Source organism: Grampus griseus, assembly GCF_964374135.1.
Source record: "Grampus griseus genome assembly, chromosome: 7".
NCBI lineage: Eukaryota > Metazoa > Chordata > Mammalia > Artiodactyla > Delphinidae > Grampus > Grampus griseus.
The window spans coordinates 94,562,476-94,589,990 of NC_139001.1; the positions used below are offsets into that span (position 1 = coordinate 94,562,476).

The window sequence follows — 27,515 nt, forward strand, 5'->3', positions numbered from 1 at the left end:
TATTTAGCAAGAGGACAGGAATGACTCGTTATCTGCTGTGGTGTGGTGGGCACGGAAACATCAAGGCATATGAGCCACAGAACTCCATCGTGTATCACCAAATTAGGAATGCAACAGAGAGTTTAAGGCTAACTGATCAAGGCTTCCCCTCATTTTCTGGCTGTTCACTTCACACTAACTCAAGGAACAGGGTGATAAAACCTATTGGAAACAGAGATGAAAGAAAAAAAAAATGCCGCAGCAATCTTGTGAGAGCCATTCTGGAAGATGGACTGTTCTGTCAATGCACTGGAGTTTAGAGAGCTGGGGGAGGAGGAAATTTACAGGAACGACTTCGACAAAGGTTAACAAAGAAAATTAGGCAAATTCACACTTTCTAGTAAATGAAAAATGCACTGAGCAATACTGATGTCTGACCTCTTTGCCAAAACTGGCCATATAATTCCAAGATAGCATGTCACCCATTTATTAATATATGAGGTTACTAAAGATGGTTAATAAACAGGTGCTGAAAATAATGTTTCTGGGGCCAGGTGGACCTATAAAAATGAAGAGTACAAGAGGGTGGGGGGCATCCTTGGAGCGCACGGGGGGAGGCAGGGAGGCGTGTGAGGTCAGAGCTCCTGGGTCAGCAATGCACAGTCACACAAGCTGGTTGGCCCTCCAGCTCCAGGTGAGTTTTCAAAGAAACAAAGCAGTTTCACTACTCTAGAAATATCTCTTAAAGCAAGGTGATTTTGACTAGGACCCGAAATAATTGGGCAATCTGCATAAAGCCCTCTGCCGCTGCAAATGATCTGAAAGTAACAAGCAGAGGGCAAAAGCTTGGGGGAGGGTGGAATTCCTGGATAGGAAAAGTACACAATATTCTGTTTTCTTTTTGTGGAGTGAAATCAGACTTGACCATATTTGTGAATGACTTCAGAGACTCAAAAGGACTCCTCGTAAGAAAAGTTGCAGTGGTTTTTACTCATAAAAAAAAGAAAATACTAACTTGCCTGGAATGCCTATGTCTAAATACTGAGCCCTTATACAGCAACATCACCATGAAAGGCAAAATCACCAAGGAAAAGCACTCTATTGACACAAATGAGAAAAGTGAGAGAGAAGCAGCAGGAAAGAGGCCGCCAAGGGGATGAAGCCTCGGCTGGTCCCAGCAGCCTACACACGACACACATGTGTGCCTTGTGTTCTCAGGCCGGACTGAATTATTGAATTCAAATTATATTTTTGTAAATGGACTCAATAAGACAGTGCTTTAAAGCGTATTTGTAACGTGAAGGCTTCAAATGGATTGTAGACCTGATTGTGAGACCTTCCACCGCACAGAAAAAAGCGTGAGGATGCGCAAGCAGGGTATAGATTTGTAGTCGACCCCACACTGAATAAATAACAAAATGTACACAGCAGCATGTCAGGATAAAGAATGTCCTCATGAAGAGCACGATAGGGAAAGATGAAACACGACTATGAATAAAGCGAACCAACCCAAAGGAGAGGCATGAGTGAGGTCAGGTAAAGGAGAGTACATTCACTCCTCTGCCCTTAGAAGAATCTTCTGAAATTTACTCGCAGGAAAATACAGTCCAAGGTGATCTTCTAAAATACTGGCTTCCCTACAGAATACTCAAGACTTTAATTCCCCTTTGAAACTGATCTTTATCTCAGTTCTTCTTACTTTAAATCACTGGATAATACTGGGCAAGATTTCAAGGGCAACCCTGAAAGGATGGGAAATGGAGTCTGCCTATTTTCGCTTTTAGCAAGAAATCTTAGCGTCACACATTCACTCATAACGGAGGAGAAATCAATTCTGAACGTCCTGACACAGGAGTACAGTGGGTTTTTAGGGTGGCTGTTTCTGTACACAGTGATAGGATAACTGGTTAACGAAATAATTAAATTATACATAAACCAATTACTCCACAGGGAGAGGGGGAAAAAGCAAACACATTTCTTTCTGAAACCTCGGAGGGTTACCAGGATTGGAAGAAAGCCAGCACCTGCAATAACTCCACCGACTGAAACAAAGAGCCCTCAAATGAGCAACATTATTCCTAAATAAGAACATCATTAATAACACTCAGGGAGAATCTTGCTCAGGGCTACTAATTCACCCTCCTCATCCCTAACTGTTTTGTCTGATCTACCTTGGCTCCTTCAGTGAGTCTAACCACCCAGCACAGCATCCTACCAAGAAAGCTGGAACCCAGAATGAGTCCACTGTCTTCCTGATCTGGAAGCTCTTCTATTTCAACTCATTCTTACCATCTCTCTTCCTGGCTCTCAGAACCCTAGTGTCCTAGGTCTGCCTGTGGTCATCTTCCTTCACTTACTGCCTTGGCTATGCTTTTTTCCAGCTGTGCCCTTGGTGCTCTCCTTGGGACAGGATCTGTGGCACCGGACCCTCCCACTGTCTACCCTGACCTCTACCAGACTCCTGCAAGCTGGCAAGTCCTCCATCAAGCCCTGTGCCAGGGAAGGGACTGGACAGCCTTAAAATAGTCCACAAATCACCACAGTAAGTCTAAAAATTGAAAACCATCTGAGTTCACGGCAATACGTACACAACAATCGATAGAGGAGCAGAACCGTGACTCTATTAACCTTCGATCTGAAGGCGAAACTTCTACAGGAACTAATCTTTTTAGTGCACTAGACTCGGGCTACAGAACGAAGAGGCAGCAGAAACAGAAAAGACCAGCCAGGCTAGACCTTTGGAACATTAAGGTGTCTTTCACAGAGAGGGCACAATGAATCACTTTTCTTGAGCAAGGAGATCTAAAATTAACCAATTTTATTTTTGACATTCCTCCTCCCAATGATGTAAACTTCTTTGATCTGAGAAGGTTTTACAGCTTCATCACATACAATGTGAATCAAAGCAAAATTCCTAAACAGACCTCAAACTTACTTTCAAGTTCCGTAGGATGGACAATTCATTACATTTAAGAAAAAAGAAACTGCTTATAGAGATTCCTACAGCTCAAGTTGGAATTTAAAGGGGGAAAAGAAGAAAATTATAGCAAAAATGAGGAGATTTAACGTATATATGTGTGTACTTCGGTGTAACTGGTCTAACTCTCTGTAGTAATGTTCTGTTCTTTTGAAAGAATAATAATCAGACTCCATTATGGCCTCTTCTCTCATGCTTAATGTGAAAGGTTTTGCTTTAATGGATCACTGACATAGAACTTCACGCTGTTCTTTTCCTAGAGTAAGTGCAATCAAAACTAAGTGCGCAAAATGCCTAAGAAAAGTCTGAGGTTATCTCTGGATATTGGCGTCATGGGTCCTTTGCATTTTCTTCTGTATGTAAATCTTCATATTACGACTTTTTTTTTTTTTACAATGAACATTTCTTAATCAAATAAGTTTTAAAGGCATTACATTATATAAGCATATAGTCATTTACTGAAGGTTTACAGTTCAGGGAAAAAAACGAATGAACTTGACTGCATCCCATCATTTAATCCCCTGAAGTGCCCTATGACGTGGGTACCATTGCCAGGTTACAAGTGAGGAAAGCAAGGCTTAAAGGGGCTGAGAACTTGCCGAGGTCCACTTACTAGTGAGCAGCAGGGCTGGGTGATGACTGAGATCTGTCGGTTCCTGGACCAGGACGTGTCAGAGCCACCGTAAAGGCCAAGCTCAGTGAAGGGCGAGGATAAGAGAGCTGCGCAACGTGGAATCCACCAAAATGAATTCTATGCCCAACTCCACAAACAGCTAGGGGGATAGCCTCAAACCATTTGACTTTCAAGTTTTCTCATCTACAAAATGAAGGTGCTGGCTTGGGTGACCTCTTAGTAATTCTATTAGCTTTAAGGTCTGAAAAAGATGGTTGGACATCATCCTGTCAGGCTAGTTGGTTACATACCAAAAGGATACCATTGACTATATCTATTCATTTGATCCACTGATGATACACACATATATACATCCACACAGATTTGTTGAACTGATGACATATCAAATGTAGTTACTCATTAAGGGGCATGCTTTTAAAAAAGACTTCTTTACTGCACGCCACTCCCCTCCCTGGCCTACTCCCCTGTCTCAAGCTTTGAACAGGAAATGCACATGGTAAAGGATGTCCACACATGTGAGTGGCTCTGCTATCTGGGCTCATCCTCTCCATCAAACACCTGAGATGATGAATATTTGGGCCAAATTGCTTATTAGGAAAGGTTGTGCCTGTGGGGTGAGTAGAAGACGAAGAAGAAAAGCGACAATATGCTAGGAGCCAAGCACTAGGAAAAGCGCTTCACACACATCATGTCCTTCGGTCTCCACATAATCCTCTGGGCAAGGCCCATCATGACAGATAAAGACAGAGGTGCAGGGCAGCCCCACAGCTGGGGACAGAAGTGCTGTCTGTCCTGCACAGGGCCGTACAACTTAGCAGAGAAGCCAGACGTGTGGTTCCTGCAGTCCCACGAGCACAGTCCAACCTTTGATATTAGAGTATGATTGCCTAGATCTTCTCTACAAAATCCTTCAGAAAGGGTTTACTCTGCTCCTATTGCAGGGCAGTGCTGGAAGGGCCATGAAAGTGATGGTAACTCCCTGCCTGCAGCCCTCGCCCCTGATGTCTCTTCCACGGATAAGGGGCGATTGTTTCAAAGCCTAAAGTGGATTACCTCCTACACTAACTCAGACCCTTCAGTGGCTTCTCCTCGCCCTCAGAATAAAACCCAGAATTTATCCTCAACCTTACACTGCCTGCCTCACTACCCCCGTCCCCCAAAGAACTCCCTTCCAAGTCCAAACACACGCTAGGCTCATTCTTACCTCGGGAGGGTGGCCAGGTTTGTGAGGGGAGGGGAAAAGATGCTCAGTTAAATTCGAATTTCAGACAAAGGATGATTTTTCTTTTTGGTATGTTGCATGCAGTATCTGTCATACACTAGCAGTTAAAAATTAAATAAAACACTCTTTCCCTGAAATTCATTATCATTAGGTATCTTGTATTTTACCTGGTAACCCCATACCTCAGCGCTTCTGCATCTGCTCTCTCTCCACCTGAAACACTTTTCCTTCCAGAGCTCCCATGCCTGCCTGCGTGCCTGCCTGCCTCCCTCCCTGCTGCACTATACTCCAACTTTTCCTCTGAGAAGCCTTCCCTGGCCTCTCTACCTCCTTACTCTGTTTTTCCTCGGCACACCTACCACATGTGGAAATGATCTGACCCATGGGTTGACTGCTAATTGCTGTCCCATCCGAACATAAGCTCCTTGAGGACAGAAACTTCAGCTGGCCTGTCTCCTCGGTCCCCAGTGGAGGCCCTGGCACACAGCAGGTCCTCAATCTTACTTGTTACACAGTAAACAAACAAACAAACAAAAAATCAAGGACATGACTTGAGTACTTAAGATATTCATGATAAGGATACTCTTTTCCATTTAAGTGACACTTACCTATTTTCATCATTTCATTAGAACCTTTCAAAATACCCTGAGGGAAGCAGGGCAGGCTTTACCTTGACTTCGGTGGGGAGAAACCAGTCTGAAAACTCAAGGGAATGTTCTAGGCCACACGGGTAGGAGTTGGATCCAGATAGGCAATCAGGCCCATGTATTTTCTTTCCATTTTTCCATGTAAGGCATTTTATTTCAAATACACCAGTTTGTACATGTCAACCCCAAACTCCCAATCTATCCATATATTTTCTATAATATGTAATGCTGCCCCCTACCACGGGAGGGGTGGCAAGAATATCACAGAGAGTATGGAACTGATCGTGTGCAAGAGAGACCCGAGGGCTTGGGAGATCCGATACAGGGCTACTCAGGATGTTAGGGAAGGGGCAGGACTTCAAGAGAAATTGCTGTAAGTTTTCAACATACCACAAACCAGTGGGGTTCTAATGACAGGATGTCAGAGTTTCAAAAATCCATCCCAAATCTCTGTGGGATGAGACCTGTCAATTTCCTTCACACAGGAGAGGGAGCAAACGAATTCCTCCGTCGTGAATCACATAGATAATACAGAGAGATGCTTCTTACATTGCACAGTGGAAGAACCGGCCTCACTGGGCCTACATCCACACTGAGGACACAAGAGCCACAGTCACCCCATTTATAAAGGTAGTCACATTCCAGTGACCAAGGACAGAGTTCCTCTTTTGTGGTAATGTGCAATTTCGCCAGAAGCGTAGATCCAGGCAAATAATGCAGAGTGACAATAAGAATAAAAGCGGGGCGAGCAAACTGTGCCTTCCAATATAATTGGCTCGTTCCATTCTAATGGTCTAACCTGATCCCCTGCATTCCCTTATAGATAAAATATTAGAGAGCATTATATTAAAATTGTTAATAAGTGCTCAAAATGCCCTTGCTTCATGTCTCAAATTTAATGTTCTTAGCAGATTTTAATGTTACAAATTTACAATAACGTTTTCTTCAAGATTAGAAAGGTGATAGCTGGGGAAGTCACCCACTTAGAACAAAGAGACAAAAAAGCTATTGACTATTTTAAAAAATGCTTTAAATAGAGTTATTCATTCAACAAATATGTGTGCCAGGCACTATTATTCCTGTGAACAAAACAGACAAAAAAATCTCTCTGGAGATGACTTTCCATGTACTTGCTCTTAACGTTGGATATCGATGGTCACCCCAGGACCTTTGCACTGAACTGTTCCCCCTGCCTGTTAAATACTTGTGCCAGACATCTATCTGCACCTCTTACTCTCTCACCTCTAATTTGGTGCTCACATGTCCTCCTCTCATCTGCTCAGTAGGGCACATTCTGAACACGCTGTCTAAAGCTGACACCATCACTCCATGAGGCCCCTCTCAGTTTCATTTTTCTCCATAGCTCTATTGTAATCTAAAAGATATGTATTTTATTTTTTGTTGCCTGTCTCCTCCTACAAAACATAACTTTAAGAAATGTTTGTCTTTTTGTTCACTGTCATATCCCCAGCACCCAGAAAATAACAATAGCAATGAATTCCCCTGGTACCCAGATGCTGGTCTCTTAAGTGTCATTTCCCACTAAGAGGAACCAAAGGTACTTAAAGAAAAGGCTGATTCTAGGTCTAGGGCAGAAATTATATAAGATGAACCTGGAAGCTCTTGTCATACCAGACGAGATCAAAACTATTAAAAACTCCTAGGTTATGTCAAAAGGACCCAGAAGACAATGTGAATTGGCCCCCACCGGTCAAAGAAGGTATAATATGAGAACTAGTAAGAAAATAATTGGAATGGATCAAACATATCAAATATGTTTCAATCAATGAGTTCATAATGATGGTAAAAACCAACAAGCATACAAACAAGCAGGCAAACAAACTACTAGTCACCAGTGGAAGATGCTAGGAAATCAACAGAGAACTCAAGATTTCTCTTATGAGCTGTTCCGCAGGGTAACCAAATATCAGATGAGGACTCATTTCTCTATACAGGGTATTCCTGATATATTACAAAGGAATCCCTGATGAATCCAGGCAGTGATTATCAATGGCTGCTAACATCCCCCAAAGAGAGAGAACCAGGCATCTATATGCCTCTTAATAGACGTATTTAATACCACCCATGAAACAGTTTTGAAAAAAATATTAAGCCTGACTCTGATCAAACCTCAGCTCTACTATCAATTTACAGGAAGTACAAGGGGCAGGGAAACAGGTTATACAACAACACGGGGATATAATCGTCAAAATTCAGAGGACAACAAACTCTTCTAAGGGCAAAGTTTCTTCAGCGAAAAATCACAAGAGGACAAAAATAAGAGATGAAAGGAAACCTAAATTAAAGGGACTTAAGAGACACCAACAATGGTAATTTATGGTCCTTGCTTGAAACTCTGTTCAAATAAATAAACTTTAATTTACAAGAAATGTGAATACTAACCTGATATTTGATGATATTAAGGAATTCCGTAATTTTTAAAATATGGAATGGTATTAGGAGCTATAAGTTTTAAAAGAGCCTCTTTTAAAGGTACGTAGTGAAACATTCACAGACGATGAGATCTTTGGGATTTGCTTCAAAATAATGAACTGGGGGCTTCCCTGGTAGCGCAGTGGTTGAGAGCCCGCCTGCCGATGCAGGGGACACGGGTTCGTGCCCCGGTCCGGGAGGATCCCACATGCCGCGGAGCGACTGGGCCTCTGAGCCATGGCCGCTGAGCCTCCGTGTCTGGAGCCTGTGCTCCGCAACGGGGGAGGCCACAACAGTGAGAGGCCCGCGTACCGCAAAAAAAAACCAATAATAATGAACTGGGAGAGGTGTCAATGGATGAGATTGGCCACGAATTGACAATTATTGAATGTGAGTCATAGGCACATGGGGGGGTTCCTTATACTCACCTCTTTTACATATGCTTGAAATTTTCCATATTAAAAACTGTTTAAAACATAAAACTTTACAAATATTTTATTGGTATATAATAGAAATAAATGATCAGAGACCATATTTAAAAGTTTGTAAAAGAACAAATTGGAGAGACTGCATCAAAGCCCCAGTCTGCCACATGTATTCCAAGCAGCAAAGAGGTGTTGGTTTGGGGTTTGGCAAATCCCGCCATCTACCCTTAAATTTCTGTTTAAGGTAGAGGTCAGAGTAAGAACTCTCAATCTAAATGTTGTAATATGTGGGGAAAAAAAAGAAATAAAAAGATATAAAACTAAATGTTGTAGTATATGAAACTACGGACAAAGAGGACGTGTCACGAGGAGGATGAACTTGGGAGAAGGAAGAGGTTGGGGGAAATTGAGAGATCAATCAGGCTGATGAGAAATGCTGTTCTGTAAACTTGGGATTGTTTTAAAAAAATCCTTTTTCTAAATATGTCTTAGAATTCAGGTAATAAGAGCCACGAAAACACACAGATGAAAAAGATAAAAGTAAAGGCTGAATTCAAGAAGTGCAAAGAACACGGTCATAAATCTCTGTCACCTCCGGTACCGCCAAAAAAATATTCTCTCACAGAAAGTATATTTCCTATGTCAAGGGCTAGATATTTGAAAGGTGTACGTGGGTATTCTCAGGCAACAGTCTAGTGGCATTTTTAAAGTACTCCCTGACCCGTCGCAAATGTTAGTTATATTTTCTCATTCGGATTTCTTCCTGCAACCTAAACAGTCAATTCTTTACCGCTGCCCACTTTGACAAATTAGTTTGCGCAACACCATTTCCAAGATATCTTTAGCAGCCAACACAGCCCATAAATCCAAATCATTGTACTGGTTATTAGGATTTCATTTCATGCTCACATTCACAAACATTTAAGCTTTCAACCTTTGCTGCTGGACATTAATCTTGGTATTAATCAAGGGATTAAGTACGCTGAATTTAAACTCAAGGTTAATAGCATGCTCAGTCAATATTAGTTTTACATATTGCCAAGGGCGAACAGAAAGAGGAAGAGACCTTTATGCCTGTTGTTTCTGAAATATAAGAAACAGATTCATGAGCAAGGCATGAAATTGCTTCTTTTGTTCCTTTATGAGGGAGTCACGCACACAGGCAGGCGCGCGCACGCGCACACACACACACACACACACACACACACACTCACTCAAGCAGTCCAAATCGGCATTAGAAGCAACAGCCTGTACACATCCTAAGATCTAGCAATCAATCACTGAGCAATTTGATTATTTCAGAGCAACTATACTTCCAGTGGCAACACAAGTGCTTTAAAAAAACAGTACAAACAAATTAAGAAGTCTGGCAGGGTATGATGGTTGCTAGTTGCTAGAATAATTGTGTAAATAGCAAAAATCTGTGGGAGTCAAATATATCAGCACCATCTATCAACATAATATCAATAGGGGTAAAGAAATTTATTCTCAATTTTGTAAAAGCTGATAGCAGTAAAAGGCTCTGCAGAGGGCTAAGTTAATAACACCTGAAACAATGACATTTAGAGTAATTACTTTATAGGGTCTTGTGTCTATAACGGGAGTAGTTAGTTACATGGCTCACAAAAACAGACACATAAAATGAACTGCTCGATGATCTGGAAACGCAAGGCTGCTTAACGTATCATTCTTTCAACCCTCACCACTTGCAATGGCTAAGTACCTGGTTTCCATGAGTTATATGTTCAGGAGGATTAGCACCGTTTCTTTTTCTTTCTTTTTTTTTTTTTTTTGGCAGGGGGGATAAAGTATTAAAATTATGAGTATTAAACTAGCAATGAAGACTGAATAATGGAAACCAGCTAACTTAGAGCCATATTTCAAACACAGATGGATTTGAGCACAGAACTGAATGCAAAGGCAATGGTGACAAACGACTTCACTTGAGTTCAGCTTTCGTTTGACGTGAAAGGGAAACAGGAATGGTCGATGCAGAAGCACTAAGCAACTTAACCTCTCGGAGCCTCTAGGATGCGGCTCTCTACTACTCAGAGATGGGGAGAGGTTGAAATGACGCTGTGTATTTGAGGTGTCAGGCACACAGTGCAGCTCAGCCATGTTTCATTCTTATTGTCTGCCACTCAACAAGGGCAATGACGAGACTTTTAGCATCACACCCAGTCCCTAATACAACATCAGACATACGACAAGCATCCGTGGGGAAAATGGAAGGGGAAACACTGATGGCTTTACCTCCTGGGATTTCCCATAAAAGGCTGGGAGACTACAAGTTGGTGAAGGTAAAAGCAGAAGTTTATACTCCCATAATTCAGCAGAGGTGGCACACTGAGACAACTGGGGGAAAGAAAAATGCAGGAAGAGCGCTATCTCCTAAGACTGGTCTGAATCTAAATGCCTCAGTTCAACCGGTGACTGACTATAGAGGAGACATTTTATTTCATGTCCTCTTTTATATCTGTCAAAGCTCTGCAGTTAAACACAGATGGAAACAAGAATTGGCTCTTCGGTAAGGATTAAGAAAAGAAAGTCACCAGCACATCCACTGATCAAGTAAACAAATCAAATGAAGATGTCTCTCTCAATCACTTTACCAATTGCAAGAGTAACCAGGCATACGATACAGGTTAAATGAAGTAACAAAAGATGGAAAGAAAGCAAGAGGACAAAAAAAAAAAAAACTAGACAAAATACATCACCACAAAGCCATAGATGTCGTCCAGGATTTACAGAATACTAGAACACAATTAACTGGCTTTAGGAAACATCTCTAATAATTTCATGTAGGCAACGGCAGAGGGGTACTGCTGTTCCATGCATCCGGTTCACGATTTAACTGTGAACAAGTTGCACATCCTGACAAAGGAAGTCAAGGGGAACAGCTGAATTTCTGTTACCAGAAGCCTAGGGATCTAAAATTAAATGAGACTGGTGAATGAGAACCAGAAATTGATTCCAATTCTAAGACAGAATCAAGGTCCCACATAAAATGTCACAGGCTAAGTGACACCCCACAACTGTACTCAAATAATGGCAATATCAAAAACCTATCATGTATAGACACAGAAAAGAAACTTATGGTTACCAAAGGGGAAAGGTGAGGGGGAGGAATAAATAAGGAATTTGGGATTAACATATACACACTACTATATATAAAATAGATAATCAACAAGGACCTACTGTATAGCACAGGGAACTCTACTTGATATTCTGTAATAACCTACATGGGAAAAGAATCTGGAAAAGCATATATAACTATATACAGTTGAATCATTTCGCTGTACACCTGAAACTAACACAACATTGTAAATCAACTTTATTTCAATAAAAATAAATAAATAAATAACCACTCCCCACAAAGAAGTAAAACAAAAACAAAACCCAAAAAACCTATCATAAAAGTGTCAGTTCTACAAATTGAGTATCATTTATTTGCCACGTTCTACTCTAAGCATGCTCCCATATAGGCTCAGGAATTCTCACGGCAGGATCCTTTAAAAACAAAATTAAAACATATGATAAAGGAAGAACCTGAGGCACAAAGAGGACAACTTTTCCAAGAGCACAGTGTTTAGAAAGCATTAGAAACAGAAGCTTAAGTCAGCTACGAGGCTCTAAGGCAGTACTGCCTATTCAAGTGGCCATGTTGGTTAAATTTTCCTCTCTTATAGGGTCCCTGTTAAGATGCTTTGATAAAATGGAAAATTTTTTTAAAAGGCCAGAGTTTCAAGGTAATTTTCAGATTAAAACTTTGAAAAAGAAGTTCCTAGTTCTTTCCCAGGACCCCTTCCTGGCTTAATTACCTGTATCCATGCTTCCTCTTCCATTAGACTTGAAAGATAATGAATGCATAGCATGGTGCCAAGTAAATGACTCCTCAGTAATTGTTGACAATCAGTGAATACAATAGATGTTCAGTAAGTGCTCACTGAACTGAATTCAGTGTTGCAGAAAGAAAGGTCTGATCATTTGCATAAGAAGAGAGTGGAAGAGGCAAATGAAGTACCCTTCCACATCTCGAAAGGAGAAAAAATAGTTAAAGGTTCTGCAAGGAAACACCCAGGCTCCAATATGAAGTCTACATGATCCATCACATCTTTATGCGGCCCCATCTATCCCACACTCCTCTCAGTTTACCTGCACCAGAATCTCCCTTTTCTCTCATCTTAGCTAGGTCCTTCCTTCCCTGTCGGTAGGGGTAGGGTGGCAGTTTCAAAGGAAGGGAACCAGGTCATATATAATTACAGCCCCTGTCCACCTGGACCATTCTCCCACCCCTCCCCAGCTCCGGCTTGGGAGATGGAGATCCAGGCTGGAGTGAGCACGTCAAATCCTCTTTCTCTCCCTTCACCTCAGGCAATCCTCCCCGAGATGCTGGAAGGCATGAAATTAGCTCAGCTTGTCCATCAGGGAGCCAGGTTAGACTCTGGCTAAATTCTATCAAATGGAAATGGGAAGAAAACTTTTGAAAATTGAACTAAATGAGGAACTTTTTCCTCAGGGCAGGAAAGGTGCCTCTAACTGACTTCTCACTAGAGTGAAGGTTCACCCATAGCCCCAGGCCCTACTCCTCCGGAGAAGAAAATGAGGCCGGCCCCAGGCCACCCAAGCTCCAAACACACTCAAATACATGCTACAAAGTCAACTGGCCAGCAGCCACCTAATGAAGTGCATCACACACCCAACCTCTCAGTGCTTTTCGTTTCCAAGAGGCATTTTAACTGTCACTAACTCTGACAGTTCCCATGATGGCCCTGGGGTGGCCGTGGAGCAAACCTTGGCAAAAAAAAGTCTGACTGGATCTTACAGAAGAAAGAGAAGTGAGGGTGCGGAAGAGGGACAAACCCCACAGATTCCAGGGCCACATGCCCTATAGCAATACTGGCTTGGCCTCCATCCCCAAAACTGTCCCTGTCACCTTATACCAGAGAGAAGAGGTACCTGAATCCCACAAGGGAAACTATGGCAAAAACATTTCATTTAGCTTCAAAATGGAGGCATTCTCCTTTCTGCATGGCATCACCAGGGAGCTGTTATTAAACTACTGATGAAACAGCAAGAGAACCAAAACCAGGGGGCACGAATCAAAAAAAAAAAAAAAAAAAAAAGGCAGTCAAGAGCCTGCCAAGTGCACATCCTCAGAAATTAGCTGGCGTCTGTTTCACAAGCCCCTAGGGCTGCTGCCCCTGCCCATAACGGGGGTGGGGAGGGGGGCAGCCGGTGAGTTTTCATTCCCTACTCAGTTCTCTCCCAGTAACTGGCGCTGGATAAAGTCTTAACCCCACCCTATCCCCTTAACCTTTCTAAAGGTGAAATGGAGATCCCTAAAGCATGTAACAAATTCCATGTGGTCTGTAAAATGCCATGTAGCCCTTAAAAAAAAAGGAAAAAAAGCTGCTATTTAAATTCAAGGGTACAAATGAAATTCAGATAAAAAGGGGAAAAAAAGTAAATAATTCAGCCTGTAAGTAGATAGCTAACTCAGCCAATAAGCATATGAAAATATGCTTAACATCACTAATCATTAAGGAAATGCAAACCACAACCAGAGTGAGATACCCCCTCAAACCCATTCAGAGGGCCACTAAAAAACAATAATAATAATAAAACCAGAAAATAACAAGTGCTGGCAAGGATGTGGAGAAGTTAGAACCCTTGTGTACTGTTGGTGGGAATGTAAAATGGTGCAGCCGCTGTGGAAAACAGTTTGGTGGTTCCTCAAAAAATTAAAAATATAATTACCATATAATCCAGCGACTCTGCTTCTGGATCTATACCCAAAAGCATTGAAAGCAGAGCCTCAAAGAGTTATGTGTACACCTACGTTCATAACAACATTATTCACAATACCTGAAAGGTGGAAGCAATCCAAGGGTCCATTTGACAGATGAATGGGTAACAAAATGTGGTCTATACACACAATGGAACATATTATTAAGCCTTACAAAGGAAGGACACACTGACACATGTACAACATGGATGAACCTTGAGTACACTATGCGAAGTGAAATCAGTCCATCACAAAAAGACAAATACTCTACACTGCACTTATAGGAGTACTTGGAGTAGTCACGGTCAGAGGCAGAAAGTAGAAGGGTGTTTGCCGGGGCTGGGAGAAGGGAGGGAACGTGGAGTTACGGTTTAACGGGAACAGAGTCTCAGGTTGGCAAGATGAAGCATTCTGGAGATGGATGGATGGTGGTGACGGTCGCAGTGTGAATGGACTTAAGGCCGCTGAACTTTACACTTTATGGTTAAGAAGTTTTACTACATTTTTGTGTTAGGTGTATTTTACTACCTTTTTTTTTTAATTGGGAAAAAATTAAACAGTGAACTCAGACTATTCTTCCCTCAAGGAGAAAAAAAAAAAAAGTCACACTACTTGGGGACAGAGGAGAGTCACGCAGAAGGGAATCACAGGCCCTTCGTGGGAAAACAATACCCGTTTTTCAGCCTTTCAGATTCCAGGCTCAGCTACAGAACAGACCGTCCACCCCCACACCCCACAAAGCCACAAGAAGCTACTCACCTCACTGAGGTAAATAAAAAAAGAGCAGGTGGACCCATCCACTCCGTATTCTGCGTAGCAGGGATCCGAGCGCCACATATCTTTCATCCACTGAAACAACCAGAGAAGGCGAGAACGCCGATGAGCAGCCTGATCTCTGCGGCCAGGCACACCTGCCAACAGAGACGGCGAGGGCTCGGAGGGGGAGCGGGCTGGCTCAAGCCGTGGCCTGAAGCTCGGGATCCCTGGGCTGAGGTCAGGAGACAGATGCTCAGCTCTTGGACGACCGTGGCTTGAGCTGGGCCTTAGCACAGAGGCCTTTGGAGTGGACAGAGGCCATGAGACACACCCTGCAGTGCAGCCCGGGAGAAGCAACGGCAAGGAGTGTTTTATCAAGAGCAAGTGCCTAATGCAGTGCCCCGGCATCAGAGTCCCCTCCCCGGAGAACTACAGTTTCACAAGCCTCGGCACAGTGCCTGGGAGAGAGCGCACGGACGAGGGCAGGAGCTCAGCGTGCGGTGAGTCACAAATGGAGGCTAGGTAAACGCCCTGTGGTTTGGTCTCACCATCCTACGTGGCGCTTGAACACTTAACTTTTCTCTGCAAACCACTGCGAAGGAGAGTGGTCTCCCCAAGGGCTGGCCGTATAAATGGGATGAAAAAAAATGTTAAGAGTCAAAGAATGGCCAAGAGTGTCTGGGTACTCGACTGCACATGCAAATGTGACAATGAAAGCTCGATCTGGAGACCTCACAGCAGAGGCCTGGGGCAGAGGGAAGGTGGATACTAAATAATGGCAGCCCCTTGTCTTTGGCCCTTGAAGGATCACCTGCTGGAGGATGGGAAGGGGGTGGTAGTGACAGCTTCAAAGCCACCGCAGGTGCCTGCAATGGCCCAGCCCTTTCAGTCTGACCACTTAGTCACTGTTGACTAACCCCACAGAGCTGGCATAAGCAGGGAAGGGTTGTCATGGCCACAGCCCCTAACTGGCAGGACTGAGGCGCCCCTTAAATGACTCCCTTAAAGGGCTCGCTTGCCCATGTGTATCGCTGGGGAGAAGAAGGGAGGGTGGGGGAAGCAAGCGGCTGTTCGTGCAGATTAAGAAGGATGGGGACGAATGGACATCCCTTCTGCCTTACCTTAATTTTCCCCTCGCAGTGGGGGTAGCCATCCATAGGAGGCAATACGCATTTTTCTTGAGCTCCATTAATGATATCTGAAAAGGAGGAAAAACAACAAAGGATACTATCAAGTTTATTGCAAGTGAGGGTCAGAGAGAGAAAAGGAAAAGAGAAGTCTACCCTGGGAGCCCCTCCAGCTGACGACAGTTCTGACTGGTCTGCAGGGAGGACCTGACCCAACCACAGCCCACCTCCAGCACGGCCAGAGACCTGTGACATGCATGGCCCAGCGGCAAAGGTTGAGCCGGGCCAACCAGAGTGCTTGCCTGAAAATCTGCAACTGGGAAACTGAGAAACCATACGAGGGGGGGGGGGGCAGGAAATGAAGTCATGAGATTAGGAGGGTCACAGGGCCGGCGAGGCCAGGCTAGGCTATGAGGACAAACTGAGGCCATGAGCAGCTTCAGGAACACGTGTGCTTATCACTTATGGAATCTAAAAAAGTGGTACAAATGAACTTATTTCCAAAACAGAAACAGACTCACAGACATAGAAAACAAACCTATGGCTACCGAAGGAGAAGCGGGGGGGATCAGTTAGGAGTCTGGGATTAACAGATGCACACTACTATATATAAAATAGATAAACGATAAGGACCTGCTGTATAGCACAGGGAACTCTACTCAATATTTTGTAATAACCTGTAAGGGAAAAGAATCTGAAGAAAATAGATATATGTGTGTGTGTGTGTGTGTGTACATATATATATATAAATAACCAAAACTACTTTGCTGTACACCTGAAACTAACACAACACTGTAAATCAACTATACTTCAATAAAACAAAACAGACATGCGCTTGAGCTGACGCAGCCCACAGGAGAGAGAAAGGCAAAGAGAACCATGTGCTCAGAAAGCCACAAGATGCATCTGCAAGGTGCACCTTCTTACAGACCCGGTTCTTAAATTTCCACCAAGATCTCCTTATTCTTCCACTATTTCCTCCCAATAAACTCCCTTTGTATTAGCAAGCTAGAGTAGATTCCTATTCCTTGTAACTACAGAGTCAAAACTGAAAAGAATGCCTCCCAGAAGCTTTAGTGATGGACAACAGACAAACCAGTAAACAACTGAACAGCAGTGTAAAAGGCCTTATGTTAGGGCAGGGCAAGGGAAGGACACGCGGCTTCCCTGGATCCAGTGACATCTCAGCTGAGATGTGAAGATGAAGGAGCGAGCCAGGTAGAGGGACAAGGTAGAGATGGTGTTCAGGAAAACATCCAAATGCAGGACCTGGTCTGACTGGAGTGAATTAGGACGAGGTACTGAGAGGCAGCGCCCAACCAGAAAGGCCTCAAGCACCAAAATAAAGACTCTGGTCTTTGTACTAAGGGCCTGGGTGGCGGAGCACTGAAAAGTTTTAAGGAGAAGATAGTTACGATCAGTGTTTTGTTTAGAAACAATCATTTCAGCTGGAAAGGCCGACAACCCTAAACCTACATGCTTCTGTTTTTGGACCAACTATATTTTCTGCACATGCTTGGAAAATGTCCCAATTATTCACTGCTGACAGTTTCCTATACCAAGTACTAATCGGAAATTAGATCCCAAACTACAATATCAACCTAAGGATAACTAGAGTGTAAAATCAATATCCTCCTTATCATAGGTCGGAGGCAGTGTCTGTTAGTTGTTAACATGGAAGACAGTTAGTTGGAGGCTTTGTTTCCCCATCTGTAAAATCGGAATAACTGCACCTCTATTTCATCCAGGTCTTATTAAATATTTAAGTTAACGTTTGTAAGAAGCCTGGTCTGGCACTCCCATCACATGATACCACAGACCATGGCAGGTGCTTAAAAGTTGGCATTTGCTGTATAATTCCACGCAACTTTCACTCACTATACCCAGGAAAGCAATATTTCAAATGCACATGCTTCTGGAAATGCATTCTCTTCGTTTTTAAAATAAATGCAGGCTTGAATGGTGGCTCTCCCTAAAGCTCCCCTTCTCTCTCATGTGTACGGGGACAGCCAGCTCCAGAATCCACTGACAGACGGGCTCCCTCACCAAAGAAAAGAAGTGCTTTCCAATGACTACTGCTCCTATCACTATTTTAAATTCCAATTTTGTTTACTACTTAAGCAAGTAAGACGCAGCAGAGGTTTCGAGAAATTAAGCAGAGTCCAAAACAGCCGAGGGTTGGGATAATCAGACATCTGAGATACTCAGGGGTAAATTACTCCCCTTTCTTTACACACAAGAGGTATTACTCTAGTTCCAGATGTTCAGAGCCAGAAGTTATTGAAATGAGGTGAGCTGGAGGTATGGCAGTGCGGGACGAAGAGAAATCGCCGAGTGTTAAAATAAACCAGCAGGTCCGTGAAGGCTGCAGGCAAAGCCTAGTTGCTGGCAGTGTGGGTCCTCTTCATTTAAGAGTTTCAAGAAATAAAAAGATGTTATGCTAAGAGTCAGCAAACTTTTTCCGTAAAGGGCTGGACAATAAATATTTTAGTCTGGGCAGGCCACATGGTCTCTGTCCGGGATGTAGCAGGAAAGCAGCCACAGACGACAGGGGGAGGATGGGTGTGGCTGTGTTCCAATAAAACTTTATTTACAAAAACAGGCACAGACCCCCAATGTTGGCCATGCTAAGAGACTCCCCAAATGAGGATCCTCGCTTCTGCAAAGACCTGCTGAACTTTTTTTTTTTTTTTTTTTTTGCGGTACACGGGCCTCTCACTGTTGCGGCCTCTCCCGTTGCGGAGCACAGGCTCTGGACGCGCAGCCTCACTGGCCATGGCTCACGGGCCCAGCCGCTCCGCGGCATGTGGGATCCTCCCGGACCGGGGCACAAACCCATGTCCCCTGCGTCGGCAGGCAGACTCTCAACCACTGCACCACCAGGGAAGCCCTGAACTGACTTTGTAAAGGACATCTGCAGGCACTCCCCTGTCCAGCGTGCCCTTCCTGTCACCCCTCCCGGTTCCCTCCACCCATTTAAAGCCCCTCCTCCTTTAAGACCTAGCTCGAGCATCCCCACCTGAAGAGAGCCCTGATCCTTCTCCATCCCCAGGCTGAGTCAGGACCGAGTCAGGGCTGAGTGCTGCCCTGCGGCTTCTGGCCCTCCCACCACAGTGAGCAATCCTGTTCTCTTGTTCACATCTGTTCACCTCCCCTCCTAGGAGGTGGGAAGGTTACGTCTTTCTGCTCCATCACCAGGCACTCAGTGAGTGCTGCTGGGCTGAATAAACATACGCATGTTTTGCCTGCCTCCCCACCATCCCCGGCCTGACCCTTGGGCTCAGGGAGAATGAGTCTGAGCTGAGACCCCTGCTAGACCAGCATTTTTTGCTCCTCTTCCAAGCAGCAGTGTGTCAGCTAATCCAACAGGGGCTCCTCTGCATTTCCATGATCTAATGAGGAATTTTCTCATTATTTTGTTACACAGTGGTGGGTTTGAATAGACAGTGGCTTCCAAAAGTGTAGTTGGATGACTTGAGGCTCTGGGGTGGAAGGCATCTGTGAAACGGAGACCCGGGAAGCGCCATGGGGCCGAGCTGCTCACAGAATCCAACCCCCAGTAAGTAACCTGAACAAGACCCTCCATTACCTCCCAGGCCCTGAGGAGTTTCAGCACATCCCACAGGACAGCTCCCGGCCTTGTTTCCATCACAATGACAAAAACTCAATGAATCATGTTTTCATTCCTTTGTATCCACAGAAGACACTTCTACCTTTGCAAGAGCCTCCAACCTAAGGTTGGTTAAAAAACCCCACAAAAATTCAGGCCAAAAGATGTCAACGTGACGGCTTTTCAGGGGACACTTAGCTTAATGAGGCCCCTCCCCACAAAAGGTGTCAGGATTCTGCCAAGATACATTACTAGAAGGCTCTCCCTGCTGTTCACCCCACCCTCTCACACAGGTCATCTTTTTTTTTAACGGTGAAAGGGCAAAGGAAAAAGAAGATGTTAATGTTAAGCAAAGAAGCTCAGCTCTTCTACTGTTTAGGATTCAGTTTCATCTCTTACCCTCATACACCAGCCCAAGTAGCATCTTGCACTGAAAACTTCACCTCTGAACTGATTCTATGGTACCGTCAACCAGGTATTAGAAAAAAGGCAGGGTACCCTAGGTGCAAAAAACTCTGTTGTTTTATCAGGGTAGTAGGAGGTCAAATATTAGGTTTAATCTAAGAGAACATTTTTCTTATTATCAAAAATGCTTACAACTCAGGAAGAGCACATGTACAGCAGGAGAAGTGACGAAAGATGCCATAAACACACCCAGAGCAGCGTGTTCCCATCAAGCGTGGAGCCATATTCTCCCCGACGGTCCTAACATGCATACACAGATTGAGAGACACAACAGCATTTCAAATACATATCTGGAAGCGACAGAGACGAAGAGATATGGAACCAGACACACAGATGTTTTTAACTCATGGCTTCCTCTGCCCAAGGAAGGAAGGAAAGTGGGAGAGTACAGGGCAGAAGTAAATGGTAAAGACAGTCTCAGAGGGACTGTGAGAATTGAAAAGGGTGATAGAGGAAACAGAGGTGGACAACATGACCTCCCTTGATACAGTACCAGCCTTTCTGAAGTGCTGGCACGTTAGCACATTTTATACTCACCACATCCTCCTGAATAAGGAAGACAATTACCTCATCTTATAGTTTGGAAAGGAGACGCTTCAAAATCCTCAGCGGCTACCTCCAAACTCAGCCCATAGCCGCCTGGAACATCTCTCAAAAGCCTGCTGCTGGCCATGTGCTTCCATGTCAAATCTACATCCTTGGGCTTCCCTGGTGGCGCAGTGGTTGAGAGTCCGCCTGCCGATGCAGGGGACACGGGTTCGTGCCCCGGTCCGGGAAGATCCCACATGCCGCGGAGCAGCTGGGCCCGTGAACCATGGCCGCTGAACCTGCGCGTCCGGAGTCTGTGCTCCACGGCGGGAGAGGCCACAGCAGTGAGAGGCCCGCGTACCGCAAAAAAAAAAAAAAAGCTGCGTCCTTGAAAGACATGGTCCATACCCTGGAGGAGCTCCCCAGGACTAGGGGGAGGGACCACATACAGCAGAGCCCCCTCCTCGGGTATAGCCTCCTGCAAGGCGGGACACCCACCCTCAGGGCTGTGGCCCAGCACCCAACCTACTGCCTGGCACCCTGGCAACTCCATTGTATTTTTTTAGACAGATGAACAAATGTAACAAAGGGATTAAGAGCCCCAGTTCCAGAGAAGCACAGGGAGAAGAAAGAGCCACGGAAGAAAGGGGGTGGGCGGTCCTCACTGGGAATCTCTGAAACAGAAACGCAAGAGTTCCGGACCACACACTAAACAAGCCAAAGGAATCTGGGCTCCACACAAGGAAAAATGTCACAAGGAGGAGCAGTGAAAGAAGACTCACTGCCGCAAGACAAATACCGCGTGCTAACACATATATATGGAATCTAAGAAAAAAAAATGTCATGAAGAACCTAGGGGTAAGACGGGAATAAAGACACAGACCTACTAGAGAATGGACTTGAGGATATGGGGAGGGGGAAGGGTAAGCTGTGACAAAGCGAGAGGCATGGACATATATACACTACCAAATGTAAAATAGATAGCTAGTGGGAAGCAGCCGCATTGCACAGGGAGATCAGCTCAGTGCTTTGTGACCACCTAGAGGGGTGGGATAGGGAGGGTGGGAGGGAGGGAGACGCAAGAGGGAAGAGATATGGGAACATATGTATATGTATAACTGATTCACTTTGTTATAAAGCAGAAACTAACACACCATTGTAAAGCAATTATACTCCAATAAAGATGTAAAAAAAAAGAAGACTCATTGCCAATGCAGGGAGGGAGGAAGTGGCCTATCCCCCATGTGAATGACTGATATTCATACCTTATTAGTATTTAAAAAGAGAGGCTTGCAGTTTTGTGAGATATGATCTTAATGACTCATATGTTAACTGTCCTGATGCATTTACAAGTCAAACACAAGATCCATTGGGTACCATACAAGAATACCTTTAGTTTTAGCTGCCAAGTTCAATACATATACATGGAGATGCTGTCTGTTTTTAAAGTCATCAACTATCAACTATGCAGCATCATAAAACACTCACCTACTACAAACTTATTTCAAGTTAATGATAACCTTTCCTGACTCTGTTGAACAAAAGAGCTCCAGGAATATGGTTATAAAAAGAGGCTCACAACAAACAAGGCTGGCAGCCAGGTGTCACCCTTAGTCCGATTCTATAAATACTTGTGTGTGGTACCACCTGTAAGAAACTCGGCTACATGCTCCCGGGTGGTGATGATAAAGTGAGGACATGAGCGGAGAGGAGGGGAGTGGATGTGTGTGGTGGGTAGTGGGAGGCAAGGGGGAGGCGGTGGAGAGGGGGAGAGGTGTTTTGTGAGCCCTACACAGAAAGAAGATAGTTATTTTAGAATGAAAGTTGACCCTCCCAAGAGAGCCTCCTTTGGCAAGGTTCACTTTTCTGAATATTAATTACAGCAAAGACGACGTGTCTGAATAGTAATCATAGCAAAGACGACGTGTCTGAATATTAATTACAGCAGAGATGACGTGTCTGAATATTAATTACAGCAAGAACGACGTGTCTGAATATTAATTATTGCAAAGATGACGTGTTTGAATATTATAGCCAAGACGACGTATCTGAATATTAATTACAGCCAAGACGACGTGTTTGAAACAGCACTTCTTTTTAAGAACCTGTGAAACACAGTGCCATTAATTTTTTATCTAGAACTGAACAGGCATCAGATAGGTTAAGGGTGCCTGATTTCTTCACCATTGCTATTTTAATGGAAGATGAAAAAGGAAATTTAAAAATCTCTCAGAAATCTCAAAAAACGTGACCATCTGTCTACCCCTGGAAGTTTTAGGAAACCGAGTTCAATCTCCTGGTCCAGTTCCTTTGCCAGCAGCTAAGATAACCATCTTCATGAGTGAGGGCTCGATTCGGCCCAAAGGTACCCCAAGCATATTTCCTCTCAAAAGATAAAGGGTCTCCAGCAATTCTGTTTTTTGTGTAGGGTAAGGTAGTGTTTCTCTCCGAACACCTGATAGGAACACACCGCCCCAGTTATCAGATGGCCCCTGCAGGGTGCCCACGTGAGCACTGCACCAGCCGGGAGCTGACTTCACCTCTGTGCTCAGCCTGGAGACCATGCTCTTGCCAGCGCCTCCATCAGCCGGCCTCACGTCAGGAGTTACCAGCAATAAATCGGCCAGGAATCAGCCATGGTGAAATACAATCTCCCATTACGAATGACCTCACCAGTCATTCTCAGTTGGCAAATATTCATTTAGGGCCACTTTTTACATTTGCATTATGAAAAAGTGATTTAATTTCCATAACTGAATCATGTACACATATTCCAGAGCCCATATTCCAGGGCCCACAGGAACAGGAAGCTCTCTGCCCACTGAAGGAGCTGGGGAGTCATGACGGGTAATGGGCACGACACACTCACGGACTCCCAGGGATGGACACCGGGCACTTTGAAAAGAGTTGTTTGCATTTTGTTGGTTTTGTTTTGCTTTTCAATGTAAGAAGCTAGAAATGCAATCACTGTACCAAAGAATTTCAGAGCTGCAGAGGACTTCTGAAGCCATATTAGTAAGCTGTTGACTTTTCCTGATTCATAATAAGGCCTAGAGAGATGAACTGCCTTCTGCATTCAGTGGTTTAATAAAATTCACTAGTTACCTCTCATGCACAACACATTCTGCATGTTCAACCCAGGCTTCTGTCTTCTGGGTCAAGAGTGTTTCCACTACTCTGGCTCTTGGTATGAAAAGGCACACGACCACCATCATCACCATATTCACACTCTACACCAGAAATCCAAAGAGTCAACCCTGAAGAATAAAATGATCAGTTTTTACTTGTCTCTGAAGAAGCACTCCAAGGGCCTCAGGGACTTGCTAAAAACCTGGAGCTACAGTATTGCCCATAAGCAAACACTACAGGCATAATGGAAGTCAACAGGAAAATCATATTCAATGGACAGTTGTTCAATCATGCACAGCTTTTCAAGGATGACGTTAATGTGTAAAAAAAAATGAACTTGTGAGGACTATGAAAACGCAGTGCCAAGTATAATCAACGTCAAAAATTTCAAACCACAGTAACAGCCAAGTAACCCTAGATTATTTAGGCTTTCTTCTGTCATACCCTGGGTCATTTGTTTGTTTATTTATTTTTGCAGAATTTCCACCTCATTAAGCTTTGAAGCTAACATTAATACCGTTTTACCTTTCATTGGTAATACAGAATTAAAAAGAATATCTAGGATTAAGATTCTCAGTACAATGAGGTATCACCTCACGCCGGTCAGAATGGCCATCATTAAAATGTCTACAAATAATAAATTCTGGAGAGGGGGTGGAGAGAAAGGAACCCTCCTACACTGTTTGTGGGAATGTAAATTGATACAGCCACTATGGAGAACAGTATGGAGGTTCCTCAGAAAACTAAAAATAGAGCTACCATATGGTCCTACAATCCCACTCCTGGGCCTTTATCCAAAGAAAACTCTAATTCAAAAAGATACGTGCACCCCAATGTTCACTGCAGCACTATTTACAACAGCCAAGACATGGAAGCAACCTAAATGTCCATCGACAGACGAAAGAATAAAGGTGATGTGGTATATGTATACGATGGACTATTCCTCAGCCATAAAAAAGAATGAAATGATGCCATTTGCACCAACATGAATGGACCTAGAAATTATCATACCAAGTGAAGTAAGCCAGATAGAGCAAGATAAATATCACATTGATATGATATCGCTTATATATGGAATCTAAAAAAAAAAAAGGATACAAATGCATTTATTTACAGAACAGAAATAGACTCACAGACTTAGAAAACAAAATTACGGTTACCAAAGGGGAAAGCGGGGGAGGGATAAATTAGGAGATTGGGATTACCATATACACACTACTATACATAAAATAGATAACTAATAAGGAACTATTGTATGGCACAGGGAACTATACTCAATATTTTGTAATAATCTACAAGGGAAAAGAATATATATATATATATATATATATATATATACACACACATATATAAAAAACTGAATCACTGTGCTGTACACCTGAAACACAACATCGTAAATCAACTATATATAATTCAATAAAATAAAATAAAATAATTGAATTAAAAGGGATTCTCAGTAGGAGGGGCAGGGTCTGTAAGAATGTTGTGTACACACACATACAGAAACACACACACACACCCTCCATTCTGATAGGCCCCCAGGTACTGCTACTGATACAAGCATGTCACATGCCTTAGAATATTCAGGCAGAAAAGGTTGGTCATCACACACCTAGGAACACGTATGTGCAGTGGGCAGAAAACAGCTGGGGTTAAACACCTGACAGTGACATGGAAAAAAAAGTTCATCATCATTAGCAATCAGGGAAACGCAAATGAAAACCACCATGATATATCACTTCATCCACTGAAACAGCTATAATCAAAAATTCAGGTCATAACAAGTATTGGCAAGAATGTAGAGAAATCAGAACCCTCAAGCACTGCTGGCAGGAAGAGAAAATAATGCAGCTATTTTGGAAAACAGTCTAGCAGTTCCTTAACAAGTTAAACATAGAGTTACCCTTTGACCCAGCAATTCCACTCCTAGGTAGATACCCAAGAAAAATGAAAACCTAGACCCACACAAAAGTTCATGGCAGCATTATTCATGAGAGCCAAAAGGTGAACACTGGAAACAATCCAAATGTTCATCAGTGGATGAATGGACAGACAAAATGTGGTACATCCACACAATGGGGTATTACTCAGCCATACTGGGAATGAAGTACTGATTCATCCCACAACATGGATAAACCTTGAAGAAATTAAGCTAAGTGAAAGGAGTCAGTCACAAAAGACCACATATTATATAAAATGTCCAGAACAGGCAAATCCAGAGAGACAGAAAGTAGGTTAGTGGCTGCTTCGGGCTGGGGGAAAGGGAGGTTGAAAGGGGGTTAATGATTGCTAATAGTAGGTACAGAATCCTTTTTGAGGCCAGAGATGGAAAACAGATCTTTTATCCTATGTTTTAACCCCGAGTGTCCTACTGAGAAAGGAAATCTACCCCCAGTGGGTAAGAGCAACCAATCAAACATCAATGTCTGAGCGGGTGTGGGAGAGGGGAGAGGATCTATGTGGCTAAAGCAGCAGACTCAGAGCAGGGCAGGAGGAAACTTCAGCTTGGAAAGGTTAGCTGACACCACACCCTGGAGAGCTGCAAATTCCAGGCAGAGAACACCATCACCCACTGCGGGAATACGAAGGTCACTGCATACACTCGGGCAGCTGGGTGCTATGACGCTGGGGAAGAAACAGAGTCTTTGAGGAGAGAAGCAACGTGCTGAAAAACGTGAAATCCAAGGAAAAGGAGAGCGACAGCTACATTATGAGGATGGAAATTTGACTTGTGGACTTCCAAAGATACTGATGTATCAAGTCTTTACAGCTGAATAGAGTTTATACCTAAAGTTGTAAATTGTCAAGGAGCAGAAAGCTGTCTTTCACCAGTAAGGAAGCCCATGTTATTTTTCTGACAAGGGGTCTCTAAAGATAACTATGAATGTTTAACCCCTTCTTTGATTTACAGCAGCTTCTAATACCCTTTTTCATCCATTTACATTTAATTAAGCTCTCACTGATGCCTACTTGGCAGGTAATAGGTAAATTCTTTTCAAATTTTCAAATGTATTTCCAAAATGGCACAGCATAAGCCTCTGAAGTTGTAAAACTATAAAAATCTGTCTTCTGACTGTAGTTAACACTGCTGTATGGTTTATCTCAAAGTTGCTAAGGGAGATCCTAAAACTTCTCATGACAAGAAAAAAACCATTTTTTTCACCCCTGCCCTTTTTTTTTGTATCTATTTGAGATTATGGATGGATGTTAACTAAACTTACTGTGGCAATCATTTCACAATGTATGTAAGTCAAGCCATTATGCTGTACACCTTAAACGGACATAGCACTGTATGTTGATTCTATCTCAATAAAACAAAGGAAAAACGTCGGTCTTGTCCGAGCTTCAAAGAGTAGATGAATCCTCTCATGAAATGCCATCTTCCCTCCTTGGCCACCATGCTACCTGCCTGCTCATTATGAAGCGACCTGCTCCTGGAATTGACACTGTAAAACGCTCCAAGAGAAAGCAGCCCTCTGTGCCCTGGTATTTGAGTACCTGACCACATTCCACCCCAGCAGTGGAAACAGGAGAAAAGGTGAGTACACATCATGCGCTGGATGTCTTTGCTGGATTTATTGCTAAGTATTTTATTCTTTTTGATGTTATTGTAAGTAAAGTTATTAATTTATTTTTGGATTGTTAATTACTAGTGTATAGAAATATAACTGATTTTTTACATTGATCATGTTTCTTGAAATGTTTCTGAATTCATTTGTTAGTTCGAATTGTGTGTTGGGGGATGTATTTCTTATATACAAGATCATGTAATTGGAAAGTAAATATATTTTCACT

General features: G+C 43.4%; 1 protein-coding gene across 1 annotated transcript in view; it reads right to left on the reverse strand.

The window, feature by feature from the left end:
* Positions 1-27,515, reverse strand: part of MGAT5 (alpha-1,6-mannosylglycoprotein 6-beta-N-acetylglucosaminyltransferase) — a gene marked incomplete at both ends in the record, with an annotated part of 224,113 nt that overhangs the window by 134,385 nt on the left and 62,213 nt on the right. Inside the window, 2 exons of the mRNA XM_082659049.1 lie at positions 14,865-14,954; positions 15,983-16,059. Coding sequence (XP_082515175.1) covers positions 14,865-14,954; positions 15,983-16,059 — 167 coding nt within the window. The remainder of the gene's footprint in view (positions 1-14,864; positions 14,955-15,982; positions 16,060-27,515) is intronic.